We start from the raw sequence: 18,714 nt of genomic DNA on the forward strand, positions 1-18,714 counted from the left end.
TCAATCTGAGTGCACAGTATCAGGATTCAGAAAGCTAATACAGGAAGGGAGATACATGTCAGGAAGGATATTAAAAACCAGCACCAACAACACAAACCATTTTTCTACTATATTAGGTCAGGGGCCCCTAATCAGTAGCTTGGGATCTACAAACGACGTCAAAGCCTTACAAGTTATCTCCGCAAGATAGTTGCCCTCCTCCTGCCCTGCTCTCTGCAATGCACCTGGCTTCTCAGCTCAGAGAGGAAGACAGCAGCCTCCCGCCCCTCCAGCCCTCCTCATCCCCACACCCTGACAGGCATCCCCCAGGTTCATTCATCTTCCCTCTATCCTTAACCTCCCTCTTGCCAGAGGAGATCGAAAGCTTTAGGAAAGTGTAACACAGCTTTTTCTTACAAAGAGGCAGAGGAGTCCTGGATTGGGTAAAACAAGATGCTAAAAACAGGCTCCCCAGGCTGGAGGGGTGGAAAGCTAGTTCATAAAGGACCTAGTTCTAGGAAACTAGGAAAGCTAGTTCATAAAGGAAAAGGCAAATGACTTGGGGTGCCTGGATGGCTTAGTTGGTTAAGTGTCTGACTCGTGATTTTGGCTCAGGTCATGATCTCAGGGTCACGAGATCTGGACCCCACTTGGGCTCCCAGCTCAGCAGGGAGCCTGCTTCCTCCTTCTCACTCTCCCTCTGCTACCCCCCTCCCACTGGCGCATGCTCTCTCTCTCTCCCTCTCTCAAATAAATCAATAAATAAATCATTTTTTAAAAGAAAAAGCAAAGGACTTTTGTGCCTTCTAACTGAAGTCTTCAGGAAGAAGATTGATTATATCTGGGGCACTCGGGGTTAACAGGGCAGCAAGCTAGCAACCTCTGATACCCACCAGTTACAAATGCCCATTAGAATATTCATGAAGCTCTGCAAAAACTGGAAGACTTGCCCTGCTAGGGAAACCAGAGAAAAAGCCAGCCCCAGCTTCTGGAGAAAAAGGAGTTGCTCTTGGCTTTTGTGGGGAGATGGGGCTGGACTGTGGAGCAGATTTGTGGCCTACGTACACTCTATTCTCTGATCCAGAACAATGAGCATGCCCAAAAAAAGATGGGGAAGGCTTTCGATTCATGTCTACCAGCTGGCTTCAGCAATCCAGGGGCCGTACTGATCAGAAAACGAGAGACTATCTCTTTACCACACAGAAAATACTTTCTGAGGCAACCAGGAGGCAACTACTTTTTCTACTATCAGCTCCGCTGTGCTCTATATGCTTCTGGAGACTACATGAGCACAGCACATGGCTGCGCCAGTGTTTTTTTTTTCTTTTAATATTTTATTTATTTATTTGAGACAGAGAGAGAGCACAAGTGGGGGGTGGGCAAAAGGAGAGGGAGAAGCAGACTCCCTGCTGAGCAGGGAGCCTGAGGCAGGGCTTAATCCCTGGACTCAGAGATCTTGATCTGAGCCCAAGGCAGATGCTTAACCGACTGAGCCACACAGGTGCCCTGAGCTGGTGGTTGTTAGGAGGAAAAGCTTCCAGTGAAACACTCCCAACTTAAGCATGCTTGGAGACATCATATCTGAAGCAATTTAACAGGACAAACTGCACAGTCAGACAACACAGAAGATAGGAGACAGAAGATTCCGTCTCAGTCCAGTAGAACCCCCAAATAATAAAACCACGACCAACAACACTATCAACCCCCACCATGTATGGGGCACTTACTAGGTGCCTGGCACCATCTTTAGTACTCTACGTGCATTATCTCATTTCTTCCTCATAGTGGAGGAATTTATTATTTATTATTTATTTTTAAATAATTTATTTTTTATTTTTTTATTTTTATTGTGTTTGTTTATTCATTTATTTATTATTTATTCCTCAAATTTGTTTGAAAGGGTCAGGTAATGATACCTACTATTTATTGAGCCTTTACTATATGCTAGGCACTAAATCTTTAAGTCCACTATCACATTAGGTGAGTGCTTATGAGGCACTAGAAAATGGGCTCAGCCAGCCCAATTCATTTTTTTTTAGATTTTATTTATTTATTTATTATATTTTATTTTATTTTTTATAAACATATAATATATTTTTATCCCCAGGGGTACAGGTCTGTGAATCGCCAGGTTTACACACTTCACAGCACTCACCATAGCACATACCCTCCCCAATGTCCCAATTCATTTTTAAGGCTCAATTCAGGCATCACCTCTTCCAGGAAGCCTTCCTTGATCTTTCCAATCTGTCTTACATGTGCCCACACTGTGTTACTTCCATCACCACCCTGTGCTGCCATCTATTACACCTTTTTTAAGATTTATTTATTTATTTATTTGACAGAGAGAGAGAGAGAGAGAGACATCACAAGTAGGCAGAGAGAGAGGAGGAAGCAGGCTCTCTGCTGAGCAGAGAGCCCGATGCAGGGCTCTATCCCAGGACCCTAAGATCATGAACTGAGCCAAAGGCAGAGGCTTAACCCACTGAGCCACCCAGGCACCCCCATCTATCACACATTTTATCTCATAACTTACTTACTCTCACTCCCTCCCTCCCTCACTTCCTTTAACCACCCCTCCTCTCTGAGCTCCAGAAGAAAATACTGCAGATATTAGGATGCAATAATATATGATCTCCATGAAATGGTTCTATAAAGAGGGAGGCTAGGATAAAAGTTGTTCTCGGCTGGCAGAATAGTGGCTGAATTTTGATGCTTCTCCATACCATCCTGTTTTCTAAATACTCTTATATTACTTTAATAACACAATTATTTAACTTATATAACTACAATGTACTAATTTTTTGGCAAATGATAACACTAGAAAGTCCCTCTCCTTTACTCCTTTCCCCCCCCAACACCTAATCCCACCCCCTCCTTCAAGGTCACCACCATCAACAGTTTAGCTAGAATTCTTCCATAGGGGGGATATATTTTATTTTCAGCAAGACAAAAATGTGTCTATTCTGAATAGAACAAATCCCAGTTGTAATAGAGGGATGGAAAACCAAGCTATAGTCAAATAAATCAGAATTTAAAGAATATTTAGAATAACTAGAGATTCTTGGGTACCAGGGCTTTATATTACTGCTGCTGCTACTACTACTACCACTACTACTACTACTACTACTACTACCACCACCACTACTTTTTGAAGTTCTTAAAATGGTAACCATTTGTTGAGCTCTATGGTGGATGAGTAAAGTGACCCTCAAGGGAGATTAAGAAACCTGATATACCCTGAAACAAATAATATGTTATATGTTGATAAAAAATAAATTCAAGGGGCACCTGGGTGGCTCAGTGGGTTAAAGCCTCCGCCTTCGGCTCAGGTCGTGATCCCAGGGTCCTGGGATCGAGCCCCGTATTGGGCTCTCTGCTCAGCGGGGAGCCTGCTTCCTTCTCTCTCTCTCTGCCTGCCTCTCTGCTTACCTGTGATTTCCGTCTTTCAAATAAATAAATAAAATTTAAAAAAATAAATTCAATTAAATTTAAAAAAAAAAGAAACCTGATATAATGGGGTGCCTGGGTGGCTCAGTCGGTGAAGCATCTGCCTTCAGCTCAGGTTATAATCCCAGGGTCCTGGGATTGAACCCTGCATCAGGCTCTCTGCTCAGCGGGAGAGTCTGTTCCCTCTCACTCTCTCTGTTCTCTCCCTCTCTTTCTCAAATAAATCAATAAAATCTTTTTAAAAATTTTTAAAAAAGAAACCTGATCCAAGTACCCATTTACACACCCTTCTATCCAAATCCTTCTCACTCATATACAGCCGTATTCTAACACCCTCCACACGCATGCACATGCATGTATCCACAATAGGCAAAGCCCCAGATAGAAATATGCAATCACAAAGACTCAAATGGCCTACATATGTAGGATCTTACTTCTGTTTTCTTGTTAACTCTATCCAATTCACATCAGTTCTCAGTTCATGTTCTCTTAACACTTGCATATAAATTTGCACCTCATCCTTTTTGTGTAAAAAAAAACTAGAAGAAGGGATGGACATTGAGTTCATAGGGTCCAGCTCCCTATCTGCAAACAGAGGTGTCTATTTGAAGCATCTAACTATCTAACTTCTACTTAACGATCCTTAACGACACTTTAAATTTGCCCCCACTTGCTCATCTCCATATTTTATTTCCTCTTGGTCAATCAACAAATATATATTGAACATCAACCATGCCCAAGCATTGTGCTAAGAAAGTTTGTGGTTAGGAACATAATAGCCCCTAAACCTGGCTGCCTGTAAAAATCACCCTGGGTTGGGGGGGTGCGCCTGGGAGGCTCAGTTAGCCATCAGACTCTTGATTTCGGGTCAGGTCATGATCTCAGGGTTGTGAGATCGAGCCCTGCCATGGGCTCTGTTCTGGGCAGGGAGCCTGCTTAAGATTCTTTCTCCCTGGGCGCCTGGCTGGCTCAGTGGGTTAAGCCGCTGCCTTCGGCTCAGGTCATGATCTCAGAGTCCTGGGATCGAGCCCCGCATCGGGCTCTCTGCTCGGCAGGGAGCCTGCTTCCTCCTCTCTCTCTCTGCCTCCCTCTCTCCCTCTTTGTGATCTCTCTGTCAAATAAATAAAAAAAATCTAAAAAAAAAAAAAAAAAAGATTCTTTCTCCCTCTGTCCCTCCCCCTGCAAAAAACAAAATAAAACATCTGGGGACATTTAAAATTATAAATCCCTGGTCCCCACTCCAGACCTACTGAATCTGGATCCTTGTGGTCGGGGTCTGTAATGGGCTATACTGTGTCATCTCCCAATCCCGTATGTTGAAGTCCTAAACCCCCAGTGATTCAGAATGTGACCATATTTGGCGATGGGGGTCTTTGAAGAGGTAATTAAGCTAAAATGAGTTCATTAAGGTAAGCCCTAGTCCAGGATGACTGCTTCCTTATAAGACAAGGAAATTTGGATACAGAAATACACAGAGGAAAGACCATGCAAAGACATAGGGAGAAGACGGCCATGTACAGGCAAGGAGAGAGGCCTCACAACGCCTTGATCTCAGACTTCTAGCTTCCGGAACTGTGAGAAAATACATTTCTGTCATTCTCTTCCACTTGCCAGCTGTGTAACCTCGGAAAATTAATTTCATTTCTCTCAGAGCTATAAAACAAGGCTACCTCATAGGCTTGCTATGAGGGATGAATGGCAAATGGCTGTTAAGACCCAGCACAGCAGCTCACATGTAATCAAGGCTCATTCGTGTTAGCTATTGTTTTAATATTATAAGGTGGTTGGTCTAGAGCAAGGATTCTTAAAAATCCAGAGGATAAATAAACTTCAGTGGAAAACGTTACATCTCCATTTTCTGCAACCTCTAACTGAAATTCAGATTTCCTTCAGTTACAAATGCAGAGAACAGACCACAGTAGTATTAGCAGCACCTGTGACTTTGTTGCTGGTGGCAATCACAGTTTTAGGTCACGTTACTGTTATTACAAGTGTTCTTAAATACTTTTTACACTCATTACTTTGAAGTTACCATGGTTATCATAGCTGCGTCTAGATCTTGGCATTTACTACATGAATAACAAGCATTTATGTTATGTAACTATATCACAGCTTCCTATTTTTGATCTTTGGATAACGGCATAACAATGTAAGATTTTATTTATTTATTTATTAGAGAGAGAGAGAGCACTAGCAGGGTAAGGGGTAAAGGGAGAAGCAGACTCCCCAATGAGCAGGGAGCCCGATGCGATGCGGGGCTCGATCCCAGAACTCTGGGATCATGACCTGAGCGGATGGCAGATGCTTCACCGACTGAGCCACCCAGGCGCCCTGGATAATGGCATAAGGATGTAATTGATTTCCTTTGTAATCCTACACATTCTATTTTACATATCTAAAGACACTGTTCTAAGAAGGGGTCCACAGGCTTCACTGTACAATCAAAGGGTTCCTTGGCACAAATACATTTAAGAACCCGATTCAGGTTTTAAAACGCATGCTGGCTATGACAATCTACAAATCTGTAATGAACAATTGTGAACAGTTTCAGGAAGGATAATCTGCTTTCTCCAGCAAAGAAAGGTGAACACAATAATTTTGAGGGTAGGGAAACAGGATTGCCTGAAAATCACTGTTCGTGTGCCTTCACTTGAACCTAGCTAGACTGCAAATGCCTAGATATGCTGGAAAATCTCTCTGTGCCTCAGTTTCCTTGTCTCTTACATGAGAATGATGGTAGTATCTAATTCATTTTTTTGGTCCAATCTTCTTAAAAACAACTGTTATATTTTGTAAATGTTTGATAAACCCATCATTACAAAGTCACCTAATTATTTTTTTAATTTTTTTTATTAAAGACTTTATTTATTTATTTGACACACAGAGAGAGATCACAAGTAAGCAGAGCAGCAGGCAGAGAGAGAGGGGGAAGCAGGCTCCCCACCGAGCAGGGAGCCCATGTGGGGCTCAATCCCAGGAGCTGAGATCGTGACCTGTGACCTGAGTCAAAGGCAGAGGCTTAACCCACTGAGCCACCCAGGCGCCCCACAAAGTCACCTAATTATTAAAGGCACAAGCTTCCAAGTCAGAAAGCTGTGGCCGGGTTCAAATTCAAATGCCTAGCTTATGATGTATGTGACCTGAAAGCTTTTTTAACTTCCCCAAGCCCATTTCATCACCGGAATTTAGTACCTGCTTCACAGGGTTGTCTTGAGGCTTAAATGAGATATTATATGTAAAATGTCTAGCCTGGGACGCCTGGGTGATTCAGTGCATTGAGTTTCTGCCTTCGGCTCAGGTTATGATCTTGGGATCATGAGAAGGAGCCCCACGTGGGGCAGACTCCTTGCTCAGCAGTGAGCCTGCTTCTCCCTCCGCCTGCTGTTCCCCCTACTTGTGCATGCTCTCTCTCTCTGATAAATAAACAATCTTTAAAAAAAAATAGAAAAAGCTTTAAAAAATAAAAAAAAATAAAGTGCCTGGCACATAGCAGGGGCTCAATAAATGATATGTATCCTTTTTTTAAAAGATTTTATTTATTTATCTGAGAGAGAGAGAGAGAGGGCAAGCAGGGGAGGAGCAGAGGAGGAGAAGCAGCAGAGGGAGAGGAGGAGCAGAGCGGGTAAGGAGAGGGAAAGAATCTCCAGCGGACTCTGCTGAGCATGGAACCCGCCCCAGGAGAGCAGGAGGGGCTCCTTCTCATGACCCTAAGATCATGAACTGAGCTGAAACCAAGAATCAGACACTTAACCCTTAACTGACTGAGCTGCCCAGGTGCTCCCTATCCTTTTTCTTAAGAGTTGCGAAATGCATGGACAAACTGATGAAGTGAGAGGATCCCCCACACGTTTCCCACAAGCCCCTCGAAGACCTGGTCCCTCCTCTTTTTCCAGCCTTGCTTCTCACTATTCCATCTCTCATCTTGTTCTCCTAGGACACCAACTTGCTTTGTAATGACTCTGCACCGCCCCCCAGCATATCTGATGCCCTCACGGGCCCCCCAGCCCCCCTCACCCGCCCCCGCCCCCCCACCCCTGCCTCTGTTCTCTGCTCTCTCCACCTGGATTGTCCCTCCCTCCTTCCAGAACTGACACCTTCTCCAGGCTCCCATGGCACTTGTTTCCACCACACACCAGGCGTCCATCATTATGGCCCATTTGTACTGTTTCGTCTGTTGATGTATCTGTTTTGCCAGCAAGGCCATGAGTTCTTTGAGGGCCTGGGCTATGTCTTATTTACCTCGGAATCTCCACTAACACTGTACCTGGCATGGGTAAAGTGCATAGCAAGTGACCTTTAGATGACCCCATCTGAGAAAGAGATGCCCCTTGTCTTCCCTTTCTGCTCCACCCAGAAATCCACCACCAGCTCCCTATAGAAGTGCCCCCCCCACCTCTGGTTGCTGGGTTCATGCAAGAGCATTTTGCTGCTCTGAATATCTCCACAGAACATAGTGTATGTGAGCAAAGGGAGGTGTCACAGACAGGAGCCAATGGGGGCCCAGCCCAGTCAGCCTTCCTCTGGAGGTATACTATGTGTCACTACAAGCTGGACTTGTATGCAAATACACGGTAGCTTTCTGACCCTCTCTCTGAACTATCCAGATTTTTCTATATCTAAGTTATATTTGCTCTTGATCAGCCTGGATATAGTATGCAAAGCTGCACTGAATTATTAACAACACCGCTCGAGAGCAAGGACTACAACAAGGGAAATGTCAAGGGGACAAAATCTTGAGTTTAATGGTGCCAAATGCCAAGAAGGAAATACTTCCACCAGGACCTCGTCCCAAGGTTATGCACAAAGATAAGAGGACTCAGGCAAGCAGAGAAGCAAAAGGCCCCAGCTTCTCAAAACACAACTTAAGCAAACATTTATGGAGCTAATATATTTTGTTATAATGTTTAACATAAAATAATTATAAACAAGAGGGAAAATCATAAACACTGTAATTAAAAAACAATTCAGTAGGCTATAAGTCTGCACAATGCCTGTGAAATTTCATATTCTACTACCTCCTCTGGCTTTTACCCAAGAACATTAAAAAAAAAACAAAACAGACAGGGAAGAAGAAGAAAAGGGGGGGAAATTAACGCATCTAAAGGATTGGCTTTGTTCTCATAATCTCATATTATGAAAGGACTGGCTTTTGGGAGACCAAACTGAATCCTCAGCAGGCTGTGAGAGCATAGGGACCATGCTCCCCGTCCTGCGGGTCTGGTCAGTGACCTCCAAAAGCCACTTTCATCTCTGATCCTGGGATCTTGTTGGGAGCTAGAGATACAGCTGGTTTCTGGTTTTCTGGCCCCTAAGGCAGAGAGAGCACTGCCCTCCCTCCCTCCCACCATTTCCACAAGTGGTGGGGCCCCCATACAAGACCCACAGGGCCCTGGGAACGGGGAGTTCTTTGGCTGCCCTTTGCTCCTAGTCACAGGGCTGCTCCTTGTTGCACCCAGAGGGAATTTCAAATGTAGGGAAAGCCCAATCTGCAGGGACTCGGGCAAATGAAGCTCCACCAGAAAGAGGGGGGCCCTGGCCCTGACTGGTGTCCGGGTGTTCAGGTCGGTCATGGGGGCCCATTTTCACGTAAAATCTGTCTCCGTTTTCCTCCCGCTCTCGGAACCAATGCAGTGAGGATTCCACTAGGCGGCACCTCTGTGGTCTCCCGGGAGTTTGAACTCTGTGACCGACGCAGGGAATGTTCCAGGTCTGAAACACAAGATGGCAGTATACGCTACCCTATTGCGAGGGCCACGAGCTTAGGGTGGAAAAAAGCGAGCCGGCGGGGGGTGGGGATCGCGGACTGAAACTGAAATCCATTTGAGTTTTATGTGCAGACTGAACATCATGAATATCTGGAATTTTTTTTCAGGAGCCAATAATTATTGAATCCTCCACATTTCAGAGCAGTCCAATTCCCCAAGCCCTGAGCCACCCTGAAAGCCTGTACTTGCCCACCCAGCCCTTCCCCACATCTCGAAAAGCCCAAGGGGTATGTGACCCAAGCAATCAGCCTGCCTCGCTCTCCACGGATTTGACCTTTCACCTATCCTCAGCCCCAGAAGCACCCTCTCCTCGGAGCCAAGAACTCCTCGGCTCGCAGTTTCACGCCACCCCCGTGCCCATGAGCATTTCCTCACCACAGCTCTCGAAAGGGTGAGGACAGAGACCCAACTTAAGGTGGCAGACGGGGATCAGAAAAGGCGGGGTAGCAAGCTTGGAAAAGTAGGGGAAGATAAGTGAAGTGAGGAGAAAGGGACAGACCCGAGGAGAAAGCGTGGGTTGCTGAGGCGAGGGACATGCGGGGGAAAATCGAATGGGGGAAATGAAGGGGACAGAAAGAAAAAGACGGAGAAGACGGAGAATGGGGAGGAGGGATGGGGAATGGGGAAGACGACGGGGAATGGGGTAGAAGCCGGGGAATGGGGAAGAAGATGGTAATGGGGAAGACGGGGAATGGGGGAAGATGGGGAATAGGGGAGAAGAGGGGAGAACTGAGGAAATGCTGAGGAGAAAAAAAAAAAGAAAGAAGGAAGCGGGGGGCAAGAAAGAAAAGGAAGAGGAGCGGAAACGGGTAAAGAAAGAAATACGGGGAAGAAAGAAAATGAAAGAAAGGGGAAAGAATGGAGAAGAAGTGCCGAGAGACGCAAGGGCAAACGGAGACGCGAGCCCAGGGAGGGAGAAGGGGCAAGGCAGCGGGAAGCCACCCGGGGAGCTGGCATTCCCGGAAGCCCGGGCACAGATGGCCTCAGATGGGGTTCAGGGAAGAGAGGAGAGCGCGCGTGGGGGAAAGAGGGGAACATCGGTTAGAAGAAGGGGTCAGAAACCGAGGCGAGTTTGAGCGTGCTTCCGTGAGTTTCGTTTAAGGCATTCCCTTGGGCACCGCGAGAGCGTGCCGGGCGCTCTCAGACTCCCCGCGGGGGCAGCCGTTCTCTCTCTGCAGACCCCCCAAATAGGCTGGTGGCGGGGCGGAGGGTTAAGGCAGCGACGAGACGGGCTCGCGCGGGCGGCGTCTCTCCTGCAGGGGGACCCGTCCTCGGCGGGACTCCGAACATCTGCCCTCCCGCGGAGCTCGAGACCGGGTTGGCGCAGCGTCCGTGGCCGACCGCGAGTAGATTTCTGACGGTGGATGCGCCCTGAGCGGCCAGAGAGCCCGAGCGGCGGCGGCGCCAGGCGCACGGACTGGGGGAGAGCGGGGCCGGGTTCCCGGGAGCGCGGGCCAGGGTGCGAGCGGCCGTGTGGGTGCGAGGGCACGAGGGTGCAGGCGGCGGAGGGGGGGGGGGGGGGCGGGGGGCTGGGGGGGCAGGACCCAGGCGGCCGCCAGGGAAGCGGCGAGGAGCGCTCACCGCCGGCCCCCCTGGGGTAATTTACATGCTGTCACAGCCCCGTGCTGACTCCTGGGCGTGCAGCTCGCTCACTCGCTCACTGGCTCCCTCGCTCCCTCGTTCACTCGCTCTCCGATCCTGCCACCGCTCAGCCGGCACAGCCCAGGGGAGCCCGAGAGCGGGAGAGCCAGCGAGCCGGGGAGGGAGGGAGCAAAGAAGGGAGGGAACGAGGGCGCGCCCTGGCTCTCCCTCTGCCCTGCTGCCCGCCCTTCCTGCTGCCACAGGTCCGCCGAGCCCCGCTCACACTTGGGAAACTTAGGACTGCGCTAGAGCCGCGTGTGGCACCTGGGGAGGGGGGGGGCGGGCAGCCCCAGCCTCTAGAGTAGGGGGAGGAGGAAGAGGAGGAAGTGAGCCCGAAGGATCCGCTCAGAGCTGTTTGTCCAGCTGTTTCTATTCGCACCCAGGGCAGCACAGCCAGGAGGGGGCCGAGCCGAGGGTGGCTGGCTTTAGGCGCTAATTTCCAACTCCCCTCGCAGCTTGTGTTTTCCAGACACCCTGGAGTCCCCTCAGGCTAGCCCGGCGGGCGCGCACCTGCCAGCCGACCCTGACCTCGAGGGCCAAGCGGCCCCCAAGCCTGAGAAGATGGCCCAGCCCAAGACCGACTGCCGCTCACCTGTCGGTCTCGACTGCTGCAACTGCTGCCTGGACCTGGCCCACCGGAGCGGGCTCCAGCGGGACAGCAGCGGAGAAAACAGCAATCCGGGCAGTCCTACCGTGAGCAACTTTCGGCAGCTGCAGGAGAAGCTAATCTTCGAGAACCTCAACACCGACAAGCTCAACAGCATAATGCGGCAGGATTCGCTAGAGCCCGTGCTGCGGGACCCCTGCTACCTGATCAACGAGGGCATCTGCAACCGCAACATCGACCAGACCATGCTCTCCATCCTGCTCTTCTTCCACAGGTGGGTGCCTGGGCAGACGGGTGGGCACGCGGTCCAGGCTGGCGCCGGCCTTTACCGTACCCTCACCTCTGACGGAAGGGGTGACCGAGTTGTTCACGCGGTGGGGTGGAGGGAGCACTGGGGAGGCGGGGCTCCCGGTGGCGGAGACCTGACTCGGACCCTTATGCTCCTCGGAGGCCGGCAGGGCAGAGGGGAGGCCCGGCAGGTGGGAGCCTTATTTTGAAGGGAATTTGAGACTTGCCTAGGGAAATGCTGGAGTCCAGGAGGTGGGCAGAGCCCTAGATCGGTTTAGGGGTAGCCGGCGGCACCCCCTCCTGAAATGCGCACGTTTCCGCTGCCGTTTTGGAGATTCTGCCATGGGATGCTCCTGGGATCCGAGTTCCACCTTTCTCAGAAGCCCATTTCTAAATATGCAAACTCGGGTTGCAATTGCAAGAGCTTTTAAATTACCGAGTGGCCCTGACTGACAGCGAGGGCAAGCAAAATGTCAGGACAAATTAAGCTGCTGCTGGCATGGGGGGAGGGTGAAGAATAAGAAAAATTAGACATGTGTGAGAATTTTTTGAGACTCTGGATGGTATTTTTTGAGACTCCATGGATCACGGCCTTCAATTTCCAGTGGCGGCTAAAAGCAGCCCCTGAGAGAGCATCCTGGGATGGGTGGGTGGATGAACCCCTGTCTCTGCAGGCCTGTGTTGGAGTGCAGGTCAGACTTTCTGGAAATCCTGCTGAAGGGCAAGGAAGGGAGGGAGAGGGGGAAAACACAATGGGAAGACCCAAGGTGGCTGCTGTCCTCCAGTCTGAGACATTCTGGTAAGAGCCAGTCTTGGTAGCAGAGACAACTGAGGCAGTTTTGAGGCAGGGGAGGCAGGAAACCCAGCCCTGGGTTTGGTGTCTTAGAACCATCGGGACAGGACACTGGGTGCACGCGTGCGCGTCTGTGCTTATGTGTGTGTGTGTGTGTGTGTGTGTGTGTGTGTGTGTGTGTGTGTAAGCACACATGTATAGGGGTGGATCTTATTCTCTCTCAACAACAAAGGTTATGTAAGAGAAGGAGAACCCCGCTGTGGGAGAACAGGGTTGTGGTACAAGTTATGGCTCTACCTCCACGTGTGAACCTAAGTTCCCTGATCTTTCTGGTCTCTTAAGACTCCTAGTTCTGAGGGGCACCTGGGTGGCTCAGTGGGTTAAAGCCTCTGCCTTCTGCTCAGGTCATGATCTCAGGGTCCTGGGATCCAGCCCCGTGGGCTCTCTGCTCAGCAGGGAGCCTGCTTCCCTTCCTCTCTCTGCCTGCCTCTCTGCCTACTTGTGATCTCTGTCAAATGAATAGATAAAATCTTTAAAAAAAAAAAAAAAACAGACTCCTAGTTCTGAGATTCCAGGTGTGGGGGGGGCAGGTGGTGTGTTGAGCCAAAGTAATAGGAAATTTTCAGCACCCACAGATTATTGAATCATTGGGTGGCTTTGTGAAGCCCACATGGGAAATTTTCAAAGCGATCCCATTGGCAAGAACTGCCCTCACTTGGTACTAAGACCAGGTTTGCCTCCGCAGCCCCACAAGCAGGGCTGCCAACTTCTTTGGCACTATCATAACAAGTTGTATTTCTCAGGCATTTTACAGGCCATCAAAGCCCTTTCTCATTTATTGTTTCACACGAGGCAGCAATTGTCTCAAAGAAACCAGGCCGCATACGGAACAGGTTTCTAGGGAATCTTCGTTTCTGGTGAAAGATTACTACAAGTGTATTCACACCACAGACACCCGCAGCCCCTGCCCAGCTAAAGCCCGAACAGGCTCCTAATAATCCTGCTCCACACCACAGGAGAGTGGTGGTGGGGGAGGAGTGGCAGAAACACCAGGAAAGATCCTCTGCAGCATTTGTACTCTTTCTGGGGGGAGAGAAACTGCCCTAAATGGCCTTGCTAAAGTGTAAGAGGGGACACTTCCTCGGCTCTGGTTTCTAGGTTCAGGACCTAGGAGGGTAGGACCTAGGTGAGTGAGGTATGAGGCTAAGAGCCCAAGATCAGTGTTGGTTTGTGCCACACCTAGAGATGATTTCTGGTTGTCTGGGTTTCTTGAATGGAAAAACCTCCTTTGACACCTACTCCCATGGACACCTGCCTGTTGACACTTGTTTCTTGGCAAAGCCTGGAAATACTATGGGTTGGGGGTGGGGGCGCTGAGGGCATTGGTCAAGGGAGCAGGGCGAATGGTTGAAAGGTGTACCTGAGTCCTATGCCTCTGGGAATCAGAGCAATTCGGTGTCCCAAACAGTTGAGCAGCAAACCAGTAAGCCCTCAGGCTTCCGTGAGGCAGGGGAATGACCGAGTCCTATGGTAACAGCCGTAGAGTTCTAGAAGGATGAAGCATTGTCTCCGTTTCCTTGACCTTTCTGGGACCTTAGAGATTAGACATTCTGAATGTGGTTTAGGTTTTGCCCAGAGTGACATCCTCCTTAGCAAAGTAGGAGACCATTATTGCTGGTCATGGGACTTCTCTGGTCTCTGAGCTGGACAGCCTTCTCCAAAGTGAAAATTTCCTCTTTCTTACTTCATTTATTCCCTGGGTGGGCATCTGTCTTCAAAACTCAGCCATCCCTTTTACTTCGGTTCCATTTAATGATTTGATATTTCAAATTCCCGCCTGGGTATACTTTTCCTTTAATTTGTCGACTTTGAAGGCTGTCTCTTCTAGAAAAGCCACTCACCTGCCTCTCCTCCTGCAGCCCACTCACCTGCGGCCAGGGCTCCTGTATTCCAGGGAGGAAGGGCAGGGTGGGGCACATTCTTCATTTCTATCTGGTTTGTCTACTTTGACCTGTCCCTGGCTCCTGGCTTAGTTCTTGGAATCCTTGGAACACAAGAGTGTAACCAATCTGAGGGCAGGACTGTGTTTTACACTCACTTGGTTCTCCCTCAGCTACTTGTTACACAGCCAGTACTCAGTCACTGGTTTTGTTTTTTTTTTTTTTTTAATCAGATGACTGCTTAATTATTGGTGTGGTCCTCTGTAAAGATTTTACAACTTTAAACTAGTCTTGGAAAATCCTTATTAATATTTAAGTGTGATCTCTGTTGTTTGAACCACGTGCATTTATTCTTAGCCTTGTAGAAGTCCCTATGGACATGCAACTTGTTCGTATATAAGGGTGCCTCTAAAATACTGGGTGAGAGGAAGATGTGTTTTGTTTTTTTTTAAAGATTGTATTTATTTGAGATTGAGAGAGAGAGAGCACAAACAGGAAGGAGGGGCAGAGAGAGAAGCAGACTCCCCACTGAGCAGGGAGCCCAAACGGGGCTGGATCCCAGGACCCTGAGATCATGACCTGAACTGATGGCAGATGCGTAACTGACTGAGCCACCCAGGCGCCCCAGGGGAAAATGTGTTTTAAATACCATCCCTTAGGGCTCAGGTCATGATCTCAGGGTCCTGGGATGTAGCCCCACGTCCTCAGGGTTCCCTGCTCAGCGGGGAGCCTGCTTCTCCCTCTCCTTCTGCTCCTCCTCCCCCACTCATGTGCAAGCACATAAGCACATGCTCTCTCTCGCTCTCTCTCTCTCTCTCTCTCTCAAATACATAAATAAAATCTTTAAAATAAATAAATAAATACCATCCCTTTGATCTTGTATTAGGTAACTAACAACAATAATAGATTAATAGTTAACATTTACTGAGTGTTTAAAATATGTATTAAGCCTCCTGTCTGCATAATCTCACTGATACCAACCCAAAGGAAGGGGTACTGTTGTCACCCTTCTTTATTTTATAATGAAGGAAACTGAGGCTTGGGAAAATTTAGAAACTTGCCTGATACCTCCCAACAAAGAGCAAAGCCAAAACTCCGCCTAAGATCAATCAGACACTAAAGAATTGTCTGTGAAGAAAGAGTTGTTAAGCTGAGGTAAATATTAGCCCAGAAAACTAATCAAGTGGTTAAAATGTCCTTACTAGGTAGGGTGACCAACCCTCCAGTCTGGGGAAACAAGACTTCCAATGTTCAAACCAGGACAGTCCCAAGGAAACTGGGATGATTGGTCACCCTTCTATTCAGGGACTCTGCCTTATCATTTGAATATGCTTTTAAAACTGGAAAACTTAGGAGGCAGATAGAATATACTGGGCAAACCGCTAACATTTCCAATTTAAATGTAGCACCTGGCTGGCTCAGCTGGTAGAACATGCGACTCTTGATCTCAGGGTTGTGAGTTCAAGCCCCACTTTGGGCCTGGAGCCTACTTTAAAAAATTATAAAAAATAAAATAAAATAAAATATGGGGCACCCAAGCAGCTCAGTCGGTTAAGCGTCCGACTGATCTCAGGGTCCTGAGATGGAGCTCCATGTCAGGGTCCGAGCTGGGCATATACAGCCTGCCTGAGATTCTCTCTCTGTCTCCCTCCACCCCTCCGTGTGCCCGTGCTCTCCCCTCCCATAAATAAATAAATCTTTTAAAAAATTAAAATAAAATAAAAGTAGCCTATGAAAAAAACTTGCAAAGTTGACATTTGAGGGACCTTAATTCTCTGATCAGTAAGGTGTAGCGAGCTGGAACAAGAGCCTTTGCCATAGTCTATTATTGTCACTGATGTTGTAACCTCAAATTTATTTCTTAGATTTTATCCAAAGCATCTCAGTCAGCTCTGTTCTGCCTGTGTCCCCCAAGCGCATCTGCCCAGTGTGGCCTGAGACACTCGGAATCGGAATTTGCTTCCAGCTCTAAAAGCCCTCATTGTCCACCTTTAAGTTTCTGGCTGGCAACAACGGGTTCCCATACTTAGATGCTCAGAAAATAACAGTAGCAGGGTCGTCACCTGGTTGGCTCAGATGGTTAAGTGTCTGCCTTTGGCTCAGGTCATGATCTCCAGGTTCTGGCATTGAGCCCCACATTGGACTCCCAGCTCAGCGGAGAGTCTGCTTCTCACTCTGCCTCTCCCCCTGCTTGTGCTCTCTGTCTCTCTCTCTTAAATTAATAAATAAAATCTTGGAAAAAAAAAAAAAGAAAGAAAGAAAGAAAATAGGGCACCTGGGTGGCTTAGTCGTTAAGCGTCTGCCTTCAGCTCAGATCATGATCCCAGGGTCCTAGGATCCAGCCCCACATCGAGCTCCCTGCTCAGTGCCAACCCTGCTTCTCCCTCTCCCACTCCCCCTGCTTGTGTTCCCTCTCTCGCTGTCTCTCTCTCTCTGTCAAGTAAATAAATAAAATCTTTTTTAAAAAAATAATAACATATGGGGCGCCTGGGTGGCTCAGTGGTTTAAGCCGCTGCCTTCAGCTCAGGTCATGATCTCAGGGTCCTGGGATCGAGTCCCACATCGGGCTCTCTGCTCAGCAGGGAGCCTGCTTCCCTCCCTCTCTCTGCCTGCCTCTCTGTCTACTTGTGATCTCTCTCTGTCAAATAAATAAATAAAATCTTTAAAAAAAAATAATAACATAAATGTCAAATTGCTTTGCCTGTGCTAATTCCTTTAACTTTCCCTATTGAGTTGGTACATAGCAGCAAGGGGAAAGATAGAGATTCAGAGATCAGGTTTCCAAGAAAAATTCACATACAAATTATTTGGGCTTCTGTAAGTGAATCTTTGAACTAATGGTTTTACATGTGTATGTTCCTGAATTTGACCTCTGAGGGCGTAGCCACTTACATGGCATGATTTGAAGCGCAAAACGACTCTCTTACCTGCCTGCTGTGGTGTCTAAATTCACACTCTAAGATCCACTTCGACATCTGTGTACCATCTAAAACCCCTCTTCCATGGCACCAGTGGTATGCAGACCACACCGTGAGAAACCCCGAATTCGAGATTGCAACGCTTTGTCAACTAATTTGCCAGTTGAGTTTGAGGATGGAGGGGTTTTTTGTTTTTGTTTTGTTTTGTTTTTTCTGTAGTGAGGTTTTGGGTTTCTGTATGCCCAAGCCTGTCATTCTTTGCCTTTGTGATTTTTTTCACTTTTGGTATCAAGCTTCGAAAGTCCTTCCCTCACCCAAGGTAATTTAAAATAACTATTTCCTGAGTACCTAGTGGTCTAACAAAGAATAGACACTCTTGGATTAAGGCACATTCCCTGCTAACAACACAAATGCATCTGCAAACTTAACAGTCATGAGGTGGATGTTTCATGAGAATCTCAACATGTAAGAATTTGTCTTTCTCTTGAGGCTCAGATGTGAATTCCATGTGCAAAGAGGCTTTCGCTGGTGTATGTATATGATATACATACATCATATATATATGATAAATATGTGTTTTATGTATGTATATGAAGTATATAAGTAATATGTACACATTAGCTGTAAAATGTATATAACATAAAATTTGCCGTTCTAACCATTTTGAAGTAGCCAATTCAGCGGTATCGGGGATCTTTGCGAGCCTGTACAACCATCACCACCATCTGTCATCGCCCCAACAGAAACTCTGCACCTGTTAAACACTGACTCCTCGTCCTCCTCTCCCCCTCAGCCCCTGGCCACCTCTCTTCTACTTCCTATCTCTCTGAATTTGCCAGCTCTAGGGATTTTATGTAAGTGGAACCATACATTACGTGTCCCTTTGGGTCTGGCCTCTTTGACTGAGCATTAGGTTTTCAAGGTTCACTCATGCTGTGGCATGCGACAGTACTTCGTTCTTTCTTAATGACTGGATAGTATTCTGTTGTGTGGATCAACACGTTTTGTCAAGCCACTCATCGGTTGGTCCACTGACACATGGGTCACCCTCCACCAGTTGGCTGTGATGGAAGATGCTGCCGTGCACGCTAGCGTACAGGCATCTTTTTGAGCCCCTGGATCTTTGGGCAGAATACCCTCTCCCTGGGTCAGCTGCTAGGGCTGGTGATTCCAATGAAAAGAAAGCTAAAAAGTTTAATGAAGTGATGGAAATGGAAGTTTTATAGGGGAAATGATGGTTTTTTGGGGATGCTCATGAAGCAGAGGCTGGCAAAGGTTTTAGGGTGCCCCTTTCATGAGTGGCCAGGGGCTACCATACCTTTCAGCCACATGT

The 18,714-nt window shown here is 47.8% G+C and overlaps 1 protein-coding gene across 1 annotated transcript in view; it reads left to right on the forward strand.

Annotated features, from left to right (window-relative positions):
- The first annotated feature begins 11,138 nt into the window (after positions 1-11,138).
- The window catches only part of LOC111161311 (TSC22 domain family member 3), a 61,672-nt gene continuing 54,096 nt past the window's right edge, over positions 11,139-18,714 (forward strand). The window contains exon 1 of the mRNA XM_022524901.1: positions 11,139-11,716. Coding sequence (XP_022380609.1) covers positions 11,397-11,716 — 320 coding nt within the window. The 5' untranslated portion in view covers positions 11,139-11,396. The remainder of the gene's footprint in view (positions 11,717-18,714) is intronic.

The sequence above is a fragment of the Enhydra lutris genome, unplaced genomic scaffold (genome assembly GCF_002288905.1).
Source record: "Enhydra lutris kenyoni isolate GAN:26980312 unplaced genomic scaffold, ASM228890v2 scaffoldscaffold83, whole genome shotgun sequence".
Taxonomy (NCBI): Eukaryota; Metazoa; Chordata; class Mammalia; order Carnivora; family Mustelidae; genus Enhydra; species Enhydra lutris.